The 16921-nt window shown below is 40.2% G+C and overlaps 1 protein-coding gene across 1 annotated transcript in view; it reads left to right on the forward strand.

The window, feature by feature from the left end:
* CRY1 (cryptochrome circadian regulator 1) overlaps positions 1 to 15685 on the forward strand; it is a 35534-nt gene extending 19849 nt beyond the window's left edge. Inside the window, exons 2-14 of the mRNA XM_068142320.1 lie at positions 1140 to 1248; positions 2536 to 2678; positions 3290 to 3474; positions 5236 to 5324; positions 5891 to 6031; positions 6128 to 6439; positions 8506 to 8657; positions 8759 to 8961; positions 9730 to 9831; positions 11389 to 11481; positions 12657 to 12728; positions 12834 to 12941; positions 15015 to 15685. Coding sequence (XP_067998421.1) covers positions 1140 to 1248; positions 2536 to 2678; positions 3290 to 3474; positions 5236 to 5324; positions 5891 to 6031; positions 6128 to 6439; positions 8506 to 8657; positions 8759 to 8961; positions 9730 to 9831; positions 11389 to 11481; positions 12657 to 12728; positions 12834 to 12937 — 1705 coding nt within the window. The 3' untranslated portion in view covers positions 12938 to 12941; positions 15015 to 15685. The remainder of the gene's footprint in view (positions 1 to 1139; positions 1249 to 2535; positions 2679 to 3289; positions 3475 to 5235; positions 5325 to 5890; positions 6032 to 6127; positions 6440 to 8505; positions 8658 to 8758; positions 8962 to 9729; positions 9832 to 11388; positions 11482 to 12656; positions 12729 to 12833; positions 12942 to 15014) is intronic.
* The last annotated feature ends 1236 nt before the right edge of the window (positions 15686 to 16921 follow it).

Consider the following 16921-nt stretch of genomic DNA (forward strand, 5'->3'; position numbering starts at 1 on the left):
GGCTTTGCATCTGTGTGTGGTGTTATTACAGCAGGCTCTCTCAGGAATAATGGCCTGCAGTATGGGAATCTCCTTTCCTCCGCTCTTGGGTGTAGATTTTGGGTTGTGGCAAGAGATCCAACAGTCTGTGCACAGAGGTTAATGACTGGCAAGCTCTGACTCAGCGACTGCCTTGATCCTCATGTACCTTGAGTGCCAGCGGCATTGTACAGAGAAGCAACAGACAAGGTTTGAGCAGCCTCTGGTGAAGACTCTCATTACTACAAGGAAAAACATTGTGGAGAAGCCCGTGTTACACTGGAGAGAAGTCCAGGGGAAGGGCACGCATCGGGAGACTCCCAGAATCTCTCTGTCTGGCTGCAAGGGAGAGCTTTTTTTTCCAGTCCTTCCTTTTGTTTTTATTTCTTCCTCCAAATAACTTTAAGCATTGGAGTTGTTTTTAGTTACTGTATCCACTAATAAATCTTTGCATGTGTGGACCTGTCGCAACATCCTTTGTGCAACTACCTGTTCTGCAGATTTGTAGCAACTCATTTCCTCCTTCCTTTCTGGTTTCTCCTTATTTGCTGATTTGCTCAATTATTTAATTCAGGTGAGGTTACAGCCAAAGTGCAGGAAAGAGCGTGTTATATAGAGGGCTACTTTTGAAAATGAAGGCCAAAGGCATAGTTATGACCATGTAGTCCTCTGGTATGCTGGGTTTAGAAACAGTTCAGGCTGCTGTTTTGTAAGAAGGACTTGGATTAAGTTTAGTATCAGTGTGCCAGCAGCTGAGTGTCTGTTTCTTTGTGGATTTGTTTGTTTTCCTGTGATGTTGTTGTGTTTTTTTTCCAGAGTGACAAGACATTTTTATTTAAGACTTGAGTGTGTTTTAGTCCATTCCAGAGCTGAATAGCATTGAGATAAGCGCTTCAGTGATGGTGCAGTTCGATTTTTTTTTTTTCTGATTTACTATGGAGTGTATTATATGGTATTGAACTACTGTAAGCTAAGTGTAATTGGGGTGTGAACATGTATGCATCACCAAATACTGGAGGTCTGGTAATAGTTGTTGGATTGGTCCTCTTGGTACTCTTTTTCTATTTTAAGATTGTCTGGTTTGCCTCAGAAAATAAAGGTTTCTGTCCAATTCCTTGCAGATTCCTGCTTCAGTGTCTTGAGGATCTTGATGCCAATCTACGGAAACTGAATTCACGTTTGTTTGTTATTCGTGGACAGCCAGCAGATGTTTTCCCCAGACTTTTTAAGGTAAATGCCACTCTGCAGTTGCTTCTACCCATACACTTGACTGACAAGCTAATTTCAATGAAGAATATTTGTTGTACTGTGTGTGTCAGTGCAAATACTTAACCACCCTTGCAGTTTTTCTTCAAAGTTGTTTTTGTTAGATTTGAGTTTTTCCCCTCTAATGTGCATATCACCAGCTAAGCTGAGTTGCTCTTAGTGGGTTTACAGTGAGAAATGGGAAATAAATATTGGGTGAGGGCATGGGAGGCTGCTTGAGGATTCAGGGCTTGCTGGGTCAGTGTTGGCACACAACGATGGAGGGAGACAAGTCTTTACTTGATAAACAAGCACTTCCTTAGTCTATCTTCAGAGTTGTTGTTGGACTTTATCTGGGAGAGAGCTAAAATTCAGAAGTTAAACAACACCTTGGGTGAACAGTGTAGCGTGCCCCTTTTTTCTTTGGTGTCAATCCAGTTCTCTGAAGTAGGCTGGCTGGTATATCTAAGTCAATTGATTAAGTTTGATTGGCAGGATGGCTTTCTAGGATCATTCTGTACATACTTCACCTTTCCAGTTCCGCCTGTCTTGCAGAAGACTTGACTACTAATTGATCCATTTCTGCAGTTCTTTTCCTCCACCTGTTACTGTTGGCCTTGGTAACAGCATCTGTGCCATAAAAGATACTAGATAATTTTGGGGTGTCATTTATTTTCTTTCCCAGTAAGATTTTGAAGGTTGTCCATTATGGTGGGTGAGGGGTAATGATTTGGAAAAGGGAAGGAAAGTCTGTGGTGACAGGTTGGACTCGATGATCCTTGAGGTCTCTCCCAACCTTAGTGATACTGTGATGCTGTTTGTTTGAGGGAGGAGGGTGTTATTACTCCAAAACTTCGGTTCTGCTGTTAAAGTTGACAGGCATATATGAAAAGCTTTTCTGCAGAGCAAGATGCTGCTGCTGCTCAATGTTCAGAAGACAGCCTCTGTCATTGTTCCCTTCTCTGTGTCTCTTAAGGCATACAGATCCTAAAGCTAGTTTTCAAAGTCAGCACGGAAGTTGTCCTATTGCTGTGTACACTCACAATGATGGGACAGGTAGAGGTTTTATTCCTGCTCAAATGCCAAAACACTGGACTTTGTTTCTGTGAGTCTAGGTGTCTAAAGGTATTTTTGGGCATTCGTGTATCTCTGACAACTAGCTACAGATAATAGCTGGTGTTCCATCTTGTCCCTGTCCCTCCTGTTCTTTCCCTCACCTTTTCTCAAGCAGCCAAGATGCTAAGACCCCGTGTTTTTTGGTTTGTGTTGCAGGAATGGAGTATTGCAAAGCTTTCCATCGAATATGATTCTGAACCATTTGGGAAGGAAAGAGATGCAGCCATTAAGAAACTAGCTAGTGAAGCTGGAGTGGAGGTCATTGTCCGAATTTCCCATACCTTATATGACCTAGACAAGTAAGTTGCCATTACTTCTGATTTTAAGTAGGAATTTTATGTACTATTTGGTTAACTATCACGTGCTACTTTCGGTGCAGAACACTTTATAGTTAGGAAGACTACAAATTTGTTTCGTTTCTTTTATCCATCCATCTATTCAAATTTTGTTACACACTGAGTAGAACTTTGCAATTCCAAAGAGTGATGCATAACTGCATCTGAATAGTGCCAGAACAGAAAAATAGGTTGGTTTTTTAATAGTGTAGCAGCTGATTTGGATGTATTTTTATGTAGCTATGATCTCTTACCTGCTTTGCTGATCTGTATTTTCCTTTTCCTCGAGCTGTCCATATGAATTACTTACTCATTCTTCCCCACCCAGGAAAGAAAATACTTGACTTAGTTATAACCAGTTAATTTGTATGTCTCCTTTAATGGGGAGAAAAGGTTGGTAAGATTAAAGTTCAAACTGTCTGGATTACATTGTGTATCCATGACTCGATTAATGTACTCGACGTGGGTCAGAAGGCATTTCTTGGTGTGTGTACCTTATTATAAACCTCAAGCTTATACTATTGCTTGATATACCTCTTCTCTTTTCTCTTGTTTTTCCCTTTTGTAAAATCCAGAATAATAGAATTGAATGGAGGCCAGCCTCCTCTTACTTACAAGCGATTCCAGACCTTAATTAGTAGAATGGAACCACTGGAGATGCCTGTGGAGACTATAACCCCAGAAGTAATGGCCAAGTGTACTACTCCAGTTTCTGATGACCATGATGAGAAATACGGTGTGCCATCACTTGAAGAGCTAGGTATGTTCTAAGATCACTTGGACATTGTGAAACAAGTAAGATGTAATACACTGCTAAAAGCACAATGCTTAAAATAAGCGTGAGAGAGGTTCTCCTTATGATTGTTAAACTGATGTCATTCATGATGTACAAAACAAAAAAGGATAAGGATCTCTGTATTTTGATTGTCTTATTTTGAATGGGAGGTCAGATATATCGAACTACATTGACTACTGTTTGTCATCTTGTAATACAACATAGCTGTTTTCCCATGGTACTGAATAATCATCAAGCTACTAATAGTCTTTGCTACTTCATTCAATATTACATGCACTTGGTATCTTCATGCTTCACGTCATTAATCTGTCATTTTACAGATTAAATTAAAAAAACCCACTGGTCTTGCAATGCCAAAAAAAAGTCATGATAAGGCAAATAATTCTTGGAGAAGCTTCTTGGAAGAAGTAGTCTTTCATTTCTGTAAATTTAATTCTGAGAAATAGTGTCAAGCAATTGTGCTGTGAATCCTTCCCCCCTCTTTCCTGCTCCTTTCCTGCCCTCAGATAAAAATAAAAGTGGTATGACCTCTGGATTGCTACCAATAGGGTCTGGAGAGATTTTCATAGTATCATAGTATCAGTCAGGGTTGGAAGGGACCACAAGGATCATCTAGTTCCAACCCCCTGCCATGGGCAGGGCCACCCCACACTAGATCAGGCTGGCCAGAGCCTCATCCAGCCTGGTCTTAAACACCTCCAGGGACGGGGTCTCAACCACCTCCCTGAACAACCCATTCCAGGGTTTCACCACTCTCATGGTGAAGAACCTCCTCCTCACATCTAGCCTGAATCTCCCCACCTCCAGCTTCATTCCATTGCCCCTAGTCCCATCACTACCTGAGATCCTGAGAAGTCCTTCCCCAGCCTTCCTGTAGGCCCCCTTCAGATACTGGAAGGCCACAATTAGGTCACCTCGGAGCCTTCTCTTCTGCAGACTGAACAGCCCCAACTCCTTCAGTCTGTCCTCATAGGAGAGGTGCTCCAGCCCTCTGATCATCCTTGTGGCCCTTCTCTGAATTGCAATCTCAGACAACAGACCTTGCTTTTAAAGCCTTTTTAAGAAGAGGAGACTATACTATACAGTGATTAAACTACAGACATGTTATCTCATGCACCTGGTGAACAATCTTGGGAGAGATGCAAAGGGGTGGGAAAAATACTGTTACCTCTTTTCATCTTTCTTTCACAGCTCAAGTGTGTGCTTGTCGTCAATTGACAATAATCCTTCCATTATTTACAGCAGGGTCAATGAAACCCAGGAATGTTCTGAAGAGAGCACTCATGCTTTTAACTTGATGGGAGAAGCTTGGAGACATTCTGTACATTACAATAGCAATCCTTGCTTTTTAGTAGAAATTTGGGGCAGGGGGAGAAGTGATTTTGGGAACAGCCCACAAAATGCAGAGCTCAGAACTTGGAAAAATTGAAAGTCATAGAAAGGTCACTTTCTGCAAAAAATAGAGGTAGAATTGAAGTAAAGCCATTCAGCACATAAAACTTGCAATGTAAATGTATTTAAGTGTAAAAACTGAGTTTTGCTGCAGGGTAGAAGTATTGGATGTACTTTGGCACGGCCTGGTTTGAATCTTGTGCTTCACATTGTGTCCAGCTTAGTGCTATGCTCAAAGTATAATAACGTGTAGGTAGGTATCAATATGCTGGAACTTTGCTGCCCTACTATATAAGCAAACAAGGAATTTCCCTGTTTCAATTTGTTTTTCAGGTTTTGACACAGATGGTCTGCCTTCTGCGGTGTGGCCAGGGGGAGAAACAGAAGCTCTCACACGACTGGAAAGGCATTTAGAACGAAAGGTGTGTTTCAAGTCATTGCAAGTACAACACATCCGTGAAACGGAGCTGCTCCTTGAAATGTAAAATAAATTGAGCAAGGCATTTAAAAAAAGAAAAAAATGGCAAAAGCACAAACTTGACCTCAAGGCCTAGATATAATGATATAAATCAAGTTGCTGGGTTTTAGCTTTAAAAGATGATAGTAGGTTGTCTTTAATTTGAATATTGGAGAGAGTTTGTTACACTGTTTTCTACTCAAACTGTTTTTTCTTTGGAACTTTATAACTTTAAAGGGAAGTCCCTCTAAAAGCTAATGGATTGCTCATTGTCTAGGTTTCCTCTGTATTTAGGAGAAAGGGGTAGGTAGCTCTGGCAGACAGCTCCCACCTTCTGCATTAAGATTAATTACATTCTAGGGATTCTGCTGATTCAAAAGGGAGCCCTAGATATCGTAGGTAACATGACATAGGTCCAGCGTCTGGATTTCTTCCTTTGTTTGCAAGTTACTACCTAGCTTATGGTCTGATATTGCCTTGTGGTTTGTTTTTGTTTGTTTTTGTTGGTCTTGTGGTGTTGTTTTTTTTAAGGCTTGGGTGGCAAACTTTGAGAGACCACGAATGAATGCAAATTCCCTTCTGGCAAGCCCCACGGGGCTGAGCCCCTACCTCCGCTTTGGCTGTTTGTCCTGTCGTCTCTTTTATTTCAAGTTAACGGATCTGTACAAAAAGGTATGATTCCTACATAGCCATCGACCTGTAGATGCTGTGATTTTTTCCTTACTGCTTCTACTAATAAAGTGTTTTCCTTTTAATGATGATCTTCAGGTAAAAAAGAACAGCTCCCCTCCCCTCTCCCTCTATGGCCAGCTGTTATGGCGTGAATTTTTCTACACAGCGGCGACTAACAATCCACGGTTTGATAAAATGGAGGGGAATCCTATCTGTGTTCAAATTCCATGGGATAAGAATCCTGAAGCTTTGGCCAAATGGGCAGAAGGCAGGACAGGTTTTCCTTGGATTGATGCAATTATGACACAGCTTCGTCAAGAAGGTTGGATTCACCATTTAGCTCGGCATGCTGTAGCCTGCTTCTTGACTCGAGGTGACCTCTGGATTAGCTGGGAAGAAGGCATGAAGGTATTGTTTCTTCTTCTTCAATTTCTTAAGTGCCAGCTGAAGTTTCAGGTAGTCATTCTAGAATTGTCATTACTGTGTGGTCTAAGTTGAATTTTAAACCTTGAACTATGGCCAAAATTAAATTGCTTCTGGTAAATCAGCGGTGCTGAAGTTTTGCCTCTTGAATGCCCCTTTTTATTGGGATCTTGAAGTGTTTCTTGCAGTCAGAATAGGTCTGCAGTTCTAAAGTTGAGATTTCTTCCAAAATCTTGGCAAATAAAAATGGATTACTCTTGTAATTGAAATGTCTTTCCACTCATACTGTGTGAACAGTTTCTGCTCACGTCTCACATCTCCTTCCCTGCAAGCGGAAAGCACTAAATGAACTAAAGGGAGAAAAGCTAAAAGCTGAGACTGTTCTTCCAGCAATTTCTGTCCCTTTGCTCAAAGTTAGATATGTGAGTGTGGGCAGAATCATTTGGCTGAAGTTCCAGTGCAATTAACTCCTGTGCAAGTACCAAAGAGATACCAAAGTTCAAATTACAAATGTCAGCCTCTTGAGGAAAAGAATGGAATAATTTCATCTCAGCCTTCGTATCAGTGTTACACTTTCAGAAGGGTAGCTTATCTTTTACTGAGCAATGATAATCAATTCTACTTGCCATCAGGATTCTGACCTCATTCATATGTCTATAATCTTACAATATGTCACCTTTCTTAATATATCAGTTGTAAGCAAACATCTTTTATTATCTTGGTTGCACAACCACCTAAGCTACTTTAGGAATTTTCCTTTTGCAGTTCATAAAGACATTGATGCATGTACACAGGTAAGTCAGCCAGACAACAAAGCTGTATGCTACAGGTAAACACTGACTTGCTCTTAAATTTGAAATAATAGAGATGCATGCACTTGTGCAGTGCAAGGATGTTGAAGTCGTATCTCTGTAGCTAGCGAAAGTTAACCTGGCCTTCCATGGTGATGTTATTTCCAAAGCCTTACTAGATGGCAGCATCTAGTGGAACAGTTGTGTGCTAACAACATTCATCTAAAGGTCTTGTTAATAGTCATTATCTAAAAGACTTTTTAAATTGTTTTAAGATAAATCACAGTTTTTCAAACCAGACTTTTTTGTTCCAAATAGTTCCAGATACTTAGACAAAGGTACTTTTTAATGCTCATTCAATGTATTCCATAGAATGAATGCCTCATGGAATATAGGTGGAGACATCCCTGTTTAATGGCATTTTTATTAGCAATCTGAGCAGAGAAACTTTTTATACAGGTTAATATTGTCTGTGTTAATTAAAAAACAGTGCTGGAAACCTGGATGTTTCACACCTATTGAGCTCCAGTTTTAATGTAAACCACATGAATCTTCAACTTCCTCATGGGTTGTTTTTAACAAATGAGGCATGGTAGTTACCAGACAAGACTGGTTTTGTCTTTGGATCAGAAGTCATTATCTGCCCCACCCTTCTTCAGCATGCTTGGTGTTTCATATACCTCCAGAAATTCAAGTGCACATCCTTAAAACTGTCATTTAATGGATGAACTGTTTGCATTCAAGAATGTTTGTGCTACCCTCAAACTCTTGAATTCTACTCTTGGGACTCCTCTCATAGTGAAGGGTGCTGTGCAAGCTGACTTTGCAGTGTGCTTTGTATGTTTCCTGTTCCCTGGAAGTGTACAAAGCTCGCTCAGTTGTAGTTTGAAGAAGTAACCTCTGAAAGCAACAAGTGCCCCTTGTAAGCAGTTAGTCTCCAGCCGTCCTTTGGGATGTATTTATTTTAAGTGTGTGTTTATGCAAGAACGTGTGACTTTCTGATTGTAGCTTTCTGAGATGTCTCCAAGGCTTTGTACAGGGTAAAAGCCAAACAGGCTATCACACTTTTGTTCTTGAGTTTTGCATTTAATTACCCGAATTTGTGTACTGAGCGTTCTGTGAATGTTCCCAGGCAAGAAACAATGTTGCTGTGTTGAAGAGCTGGGTTTCCTCTGCTGAAAGCAGAAACTCAAAACAATTCCTGAAACCCGAGGTGTCTGGAAGGTGTGCCAGCTGACTTGTTGCTCTAATTCTTTCAAGGTCTTTGAAGAACTCTTACTTGATGCAGATTGGAGTGTGAATGCTGGAAGCTGGATGTGGCTGTCCTGCAGTTCCTTCTTTCAGCAGTTTTTTCACTGCTACTGCCCTGTGGGTTTTGGCAGAAGAACTGACCCTAATGGGGATTATATCAGGTAAGTCCCAATCCAAAAATTGCAGCAGTTCATGAATGTTGCTTGAACAGTCAGGGGGGCTTTACATTTAAAATGACCTTTCAAATGTTCTTTTTTTCAAGGCGTTATTTGCCAGTACTTCGAGGTTTCCCTGCAAAATACATCTATGATCCTTGGAATGCCCCAGAGAGTGTCCAGAAGGCTGCAAAATGTATTATAGGAGTTAATTATCCCAAACCAATGGTAAATCATGCAGAGGCCAGCCGTCTGAATATTGAGAGGATGAAACAAATCTACCAGCAGCTTTCACGATATAGAGGACTGGGTATGGTTATAGGCTGTTTGCTTTATTTATTGGAAAACTTCCTTCACCTTCCAGCACGTAGTAATTTTGTCTCATAGCAGTGGTAATCCAGTGGGAGCTCAGTGTAATGACCAAGGTTGTATATCCAACTAAATACAAGTATTAGAAGTAACCAAGAAAGAGAAGGAAGTGTTTTCATGGAGTACCTCTTTGCATATCTTACCCAGAATGTTTGAGTGTTTTTCCTGTGAGGTTTTGGTGGTTTTTTTTGGTTGTTGTTGTTGTTAAACTGAGTCTTCTGTGGTTTTTGTACAGATTAATTTTTTAATCACTAGTATTAAAATCTGTAGTTCATAACTTCAAGCATACTGTAGTTGCATTTCCAAATTCTGTTGTTCAAATAGGGACCAATCCAGCCTCTGTCAGCTTTCTTCTTAGTTAGGAAAGACCATCCCCGTTTGCTTGGAGGTAAACCACAGTCTGTGTTCAGATACTGGGTATTGAATCAGGGTACACTGAACTTCAACACAATGTAGTGAATACATGTAGCTAATGGTTATTGGAGAAGTTGTGCAGAATATGGAAAATGCCTTTTAGTAATTGTGAACTAAAACTACTTGTCAAGATCCAAGAAGTAGGCAAGACAGATACTCTTCTGTTACAAAGGTAAACCACTTGCTGAGGGTGGAGAATTGACCATTGTGAAGGAAAGCATGCTGCAAGTTGTTTGATTTTGTTGTTTTTTATCCTGTCTGTCTTTATGGCTATATATTTTATTTTGTTTGTTAGGTCTTCTTGCAACAGTGCCTTCAAATCCAAATGGAAATGGAAATGGTGGCCTAATGAGCTATTCGCCAGGAGAAAGCATTTCTGGTTGTGGCAGTACAGGAGGTCAGTCAAATTCTTTTAATACATAGAACTATTGGAACCAAACTGCACAAACTTCTTTTATAATGCCCTTGGTGTTATGTAGTGTAAGCAAGAACTCTCTTCACACTGCAGTTTTCAGTGCAAGTCACAAACATTTCAAATTTGTGTTAGTATTTGTCTATAGACATCTTCAGGTTTGTCTCAAACAAGCATTTCTTAGCCTGTTTCCCCCCCCTCCCTCAAAACCCCACATGTATAAACCAGTTTGATTTCAAAAGTATTTGAGGATTTTCTCCTACAAGCATCCTGATACTTATAAGGAGGAATGCTCTGTGAGTTTTCAAGTCTGAACTGTTAATTTGTAAAGTTTTCTGATGCTAGCATTAGATTGCTTACTGGAATTTGATTCTACCATGAAGTCAACAACAATATGGTGGGCAGCATCTGAAAGACCTTAATACAGAATTTATACAGTTTGAAGATTGCTTTAGATTTGTTAGCATTCTTACTGCAGCATACAAAGTTTAGGATTAACTAGCTACTAAAAAAAGAATAAGAAATTTAAAGATCACTATTAAGATTGTATAAACTCATGATGCCTCACGGTCTTGAATACTGTGTACACCTTGGACTCCTCATTGCAGAAGGATACAGCAGACCTGGAAATTCAGAGTTTGTATTCTCCTTAGACTTTAGTCAAGATTAGGAGCAGATTGCAAAGGAAAGATGGACCTCACTGTCCTCAGCCATTACAGTTCCTCCTGAAGATTTGAAGTCTGGAGTTCTTAAAGCTGGGTGCCTGAGCTTTTATTTCTTTAAAGTTCAGAGATGTAGAAGCAAGGAAGGGCTTATTTAAAAAAGAAAGAAAAATTAGCATTATGTGCACTCTTTTATCCTTAAAATATATACATATACATTCCCCCTCAAGCTGTGCCGGGGGAGGTTTAGGCTCAAGGTGAGGAGAAAGTTCTGCACAGAGAGAGTTGTTAACCATTGGAATGGGCTGCCCAGGGAGGTGGTGGAGTCACCATCCCTGGAGGCGTTCAAAAGGGGATTGGATGTGGCACTTGGCGCCATGGTTTAGTAGTCATGAGGTCTTAGGTGACAGGTTGGACTTGATGATCTTTGAGGTCTTTTCCAACCTTATTGATTCAGTGATTCTATGTATACTTATATGTATTTATACTTTTCACATCAGAGAGGTGTCTGTTTTTAGGAGGTTACTGTGTATTCTTCTGAATTTGCAAGTATGAATTTGGAATCACAAAAGCTTTATGGAACTTTGGACCTGTTCTCAGGTGGTTTGGATTTAAAAAATAGAATAATTTAAAAAATCAAATCACAGAATGTTAGGGGCTGGAAGGGACCTTGAAAGATAATCTAATCCAACCACCCTGCCAGAGCAGGATCACCTAGAGTAGGGCACACAGGAACTCATCCAGGCAGGTTTTGGATGTCTCCAGAGAAAGAGTCAAAGTCTGCGTCTTGAAGAGGAAGGGGAAAACCCCCAACATTTTAAATTCCAGAACTGGAATTGTATCTTCTGTTATGTTTAAGCCCTTTTTTCTGCCTCTCCAGGAGCTCAGCTGGGAACTGGTGATGGTCATACAGGTGTTCAGTCATGTCCCCTGGGAGACTCTCATACAGGAGCAAGTGGAATTCAACAGCAAGGTATTATGTCAGTACCTGTCTATAGAGGATCTCCAAATTCTTGCAACTGTGGAGAAACAGACAAAACATCAAAATAACAGGGATAGATTGTTGGTGACAGCTGCTGCTGACAGCTTGAACTGGCTTTGTTTCTGTTCTTGGAACATAAAAATTATTTCTTAGAGTGAATTTTCTTGTCTGATTGTTTCACTCTCTAAAATGCTCACCTAGAGCATCTGGTTATTTTACTCACTAAAATGCTCATTTGTGTCTTTTGAGTGGGAGGGATCATAAGTGTGGCTACACAAAAATTAATAAACACTATCTAGGTTACTTTAAAGGTACTGAAGGAAAGAAGTTCGCTTTGTGTATTTGATAGCAAAATGTGCATGTTATCTTTTCCCTCATTTCATTACCAGTCTTTCCATGCATAACCAATTTCCACAGTTCTGTGTGGATGTTGTCATACCATGGAGGTAAATTTTTGTTACTTTAAGCATGCAGAAACTTAAGATGTGCTTTGTAATACATCAAACTTACAACAAATTTAGCACAACTGTTTCTTTCTTTGCAGCTTTAGGAGAAGTTGTGTGTTTGCTGATCATGAAGGACTGTAATTTGTGTCCAGAACACAACTGGACTGCCACAACTGTTCAGAATAAGAAACCTTGCAGTTGCTTTTGCTAATTTGCACTATTTATGCAGAGTGCTCAGTGTCGAGGTTGCCACTGAGTAGTTCATGTGAACCAGACAACAGCTTGCATCTGTACTTGCATTCACTTATTGATTTGCTCTACTTAGGTAGGCTAAGGATTCCCTAGTGTTGCTATAACAGAATAATAAAAAGGATAAGGAAACTTGTCAGAACAAATATTAAGGTTTCTAACAACTAGAACTAAAGTCTCTGGCTGTATAAACATTCTGCTTGTTGCAAGTGCAATGCGTAAGTATGTACACACTGTTGTTCACTCTGCATATTAGTGCATATATATTTAACTGCTGTAGACTGCCAGGAGGCTTTTGGGGTTTTGCATAAGATGTCTTCTGCACTCAGGATGGTTTCTGGTAGGATTTTTCTTGATGATGGGAAAATCAATTAATTGACTCCTTTTTGTTGTTGTTAACAACGTAACTGCACACTTGCTTGCAGTTCTAAAATGTAGTTATGATAATAAATATCTGCTGTATCTGAACAGGTTACTGTCAAGCAAGTAGTATCTTACACTATGCTCACGGAGACAATCAGCAACCACACTTATTGCAAGCAGGTAATTTAAAGAACAAAAAAACCCCACCCAAACCTGAAATGCTTTTCCTCGATATATAAAAGATGGAACAACGTCTTAATGTAAATACTGGTTTTAAATTATCAGGAAGAACGGCCCTTGGTACTGGCATTAGTGCAGGGAAACGCCCAAATCCAGAAGAAGAAACTCAGAGCGTTGGACCAAAAGTCCAGCGACAGAGCACAAATTAAACTGGTAAGATCTGAGACGTCTTAATGTTATCCTCTTAATGAGTAAATTCCTGTACACGTTTTCTGTCTCTGTTAACATTTGTATCACTGCAGTGCGAAGGAGCCTAACCTATTGCTGCTAATATTTCCATTCCAGGTACTGTACAAACAGACAAGACAAAAATCCTAGCTCTGAAGAGTTTACAAAGTATGAGATGGGAAGTAGTTATAAAAATACAGAACCAGACCCAGGATGATCAGACACAGATTGAGGCCTTAATGAAAGGGACATGGATAAACTGTGGTTTCACAGACGTTAGCAGAGCTGCATGTGTAGCTTTGGTTACTCTGCTCCTACATCTTACCTGAAGTCATGCCAGCAGCACCGTTTGTGTGAATGTATGGTGATCTGAATCAGAGGACTAACACATCTTGAAAGGCTCAGGGCCTGGATTAGAGTTTCAGATGTACAAGTGGACCGAGCAGAACATGTTTTAGAGAAAGACTGCAGAAAACTTGCAAAATGCTGATGTAATTATTGCTCCTAAAGATGTAGGGACAAGAAAGATTTGAAGAGTTGAGTGTTTGCTGTTGGTCTCTAAGCTAAGCAGGATGCTCAGACTGCCATTGTCAAGACAAGCTGTAGTGAAGAATAGTTGAATTTGGAGAAGGAGGCACTGCTAGATAGGTCTATACAAACAGGTGTGAAAATGTCTAGAAAGATCCAGCAAGTTAGAGAAAGTCTAATGTGTGTGAAATCGACAAAGAGAAGATAACTGGATTTTGTGTTTGGATAAAGTTACTTAGGAATAGGACAGAGAAAAGGGAAGGCCAAAGATGTCCCACTCCCTCACTCTTAGATTGAGCTCACTGGGGGAAGAAGACCACCTGAAAGACAGAGTAATTACTTAGGAGGAAAGCTAAAGAATGAAGGCTGCCTGAAACAGCGGAGAACAAGGTTTCTGGGCTAGGATTGTTGCTGCATAGATTAAAGGTGACTGAGATGCCATTCCATCCTTATCTTTTACCAAGGGAAAAAACTGTTGGTCATTGTGGATTTTGAGGAATAAGTAAGGATAGCACATTAGGTGAGTTCATAGCACATTAGGTGAGTTCATAGCACATAGGAAGATTTTTGGTGGAATTGCAAGACGGGGATTCCATACAGTACATCTAGAAGAGGCTGCATTCAGCATCTTTAGAAATAAAAAGGGAAATTCAATCCACTTCATTTGGATTTGACAACAAGATCTAATTTTGTTTATGTGGTGTCAGCTCTTTGAAAAAGTTACTGCAGTACTTTATGAACAATTGAGTTGTACTGACTTGATCCAGTGAAGAACTACAGCGTTGTTTCCATAATACCTGTCACTTGAAGAAGCGAGCTGAGACCTTAGGGACTGATCCATCTGCTGTTTTCTCACATACTGGAAGCACTGTAAAGTGTGCTTCTCTGCTCTCATACTGATTTCTGGTACTTGGATGGGCCTGATTGGAAGATAATTCCTCCAAGAGAGCCCATGTTTCAGTAGCTGTCTAATCCTTAGTACGTGTAGATTCATTCAGCATCCGTGTTTTGTATTGCAGAATTCCTTAGGTGCTCGTGTCTGTGTAGAAGAAGTGCCTGCAGAGCGAACGTCTGGTTCCTGTCTAAGCTCTTTTTCAATTGAGACAGGTTGGAGGGGTGAAAGAGTTTGGCAGAGAAGATGGATTTTGTTAGGGGTGTTCAAAGCATGCTGGAAAAGCACTGTAGTCAAACGCAAAAATCAAACAAGATCATACTCAAAAAGACTGCTGGCAAAAGGATGAGCACCTTCTGACTAACACTGAAGTACAGAGGCTGTTGGGTTTCTCTTTTTTCTTTTTTCTTCCTTTTTTTTTCTCTTTTTTTCCCTTTTCCTTCCCCTTTTAGCCTCTAAGAAGGAAGAAGTGAGAATTCGGAGTATTGGGGCCAATTCAAACGGGGGCAGGGCTTCCTGCACTGAGAAGGGGGGAAAGAATATTGCTTCCTTGACTTATTTCTGCCTTCTTCAAAGAATCACAACAAATTGCTCAGGAATAATTTATTTGGGTTTTTCTTCCCCCTTTTTTCTTGCAGCATTCTTGGAAGAGAAGATGCCACTCAAAGAACACACAAGGACAAAATTCCAGCTACTCTATGTGGGAATTACAGTGTCGTGAGAGTAGTAAAATGGCATAGTTCTTCATAAATTATTTTCACTTGTTCTCAGTCGTTGTAAAACAAGTCCAATTTTTGGAATGCATTCTTTCTAACTGGCATTTCTATGGTTTTTAACTTTTTAATGACTTTCACAAAGGGCAAATTGAGTTTTGTATATAAAGTATTTGGTGAGGTATTTGCTAACTTAATGTAAATAAAAAACATTCATGATTAGCGATAGAACCCATCAATATATTTTTGATAATCTTTTCATGTATAGGGGTAGGAGGAGAAGCTGTAGTGATGTCCTGTAAAAGGGATGGACATAGAAGGTTTTAAAGTTTATAAATTGCCATTATTTTTAGATTCTGCATCATGACCTCGGTATGATCGACGTCATACTTTCATAACGTAAGTGCTTAGGACTGTGTTTAATCAAATGCAGTAGAGAGTTGTAACCTTTATTAATCACATCTGTATATAAGTCATATGCCAACTTGTTGTCAAGTTGTAAAATTTTCATGTATATGTCTAGTCCTTGTACCTCCCAGTTGCCTTGTTCAGTAATGACATACCTTGTTAATAAAAGGAAATTGTATACATAGATACCTACGTCTGTTGTTTGTGAATGCTGTTGCGCCAGTATGTATGAGGAGAGGCTGAGGGAGATGGGGTTGCTTAGCCTGGAGAAGAGGAGACTCAGAGGTGACCTTATTGCTCTCTACAACTATCTTAAGGGAGGTTGTAGACAGGCAGAGGTTGGTCTCTTCTCCCAGGCAACTAGCACCAGAACAAGAGGACACAGTCTCAAGCTGTGCCAGGGAGTTTTAGGCTGGATGTTAGGAAGAAATTCTTCATAGAGAGAGTGATTGCCCATTGGAATGGGCTGCCTGGGGAGGTGGTGATGTTGCCATCCATGGAGGTGTTTAGGAGGAGACTGGATGGGGCGCTTGGTGCCATGGTTTAGCTGATTAGATGGTGTTGGATGATAGGTTGGACATAATGATCTTGAAGGTCTCTTCCGGTCTGGTCTGGTCTATTCTATTCTGTTCATAGCCTGGTACTCTTTACTGCACTGCAGCTAGTTTGTTGCTCTTCGAGGTTGCTGATTTCTATAATCCCCTTGGGTTTGCTGGCTGCTCCATCAGAGCAATCTCAGATGTTTAGAGAAGTTGTATCCAAATGTTTTCTCAGACTGTTAAGAAGATCTCTGAAGAAGCAGTCTGAATTACTGTGTTCTACATACAACTAGATCAGTTGCCTACCTGAGTGGTTGCACAAATCAGTTCTTATGTGGGAGGAGCCAATGATCTTGTTCTTAGTATCACATGAGTGACTTACCATAGAATCAATATGGTTGGAAGAGACCTCAAAGATCATCAAGTCCAACCTGTCACCCAACACCTCGTGACTACTAAATCATGGCAGCATGTGGTACTTCCATGTGTCTGTTTAAAATTCAGACTAAATTTGTGGGTTGGCAACATTTGCAGCAGCAGGACACTTGCTGCAGAATAAACAGCCATGGCTCTGCCTGTTCCTAGATTTTTTAGATAACAGTTAATGTAAATATCTTTGCATACTGATTTGGATACAATTGCAAAATCAAAAGCACTGCTAAGAAAATAGAGCCTTGCTCACCATCTTGAGGCAGAGAATCTTTGACTGATCTTGAAGACAGTAAAAATCTTGACAGTGTGAGTGGAGAAGCAGATGCTAAATGTTTTCTACAGGTCAGTTCAAGTAGAATGGAGATGTTTCCTAAGGACAAAAGTGGAAGAATTGTTTATATACTGATTATGTGAGTAGTCAAAACCCTCCCACACAACTCCAGGCCTGTGCTG

The sequence above is a fragment of the Melanerpes formicivorus genome, unplaced genomic scaffold (assembly GCF_026170545.1).
Source record: "Melanerpes formicivorus ecotype bairdi unplaced genomic scaffold, bMelFor1.0.p_v2 SCAF_8, whole genome shotgun sequence".
Lineage (NCBI taxonomy): Eukaryota > Metazoa > Chordata > Aves > Piciformes > Picidae > Melanerpes > Melanerpes formicivorus.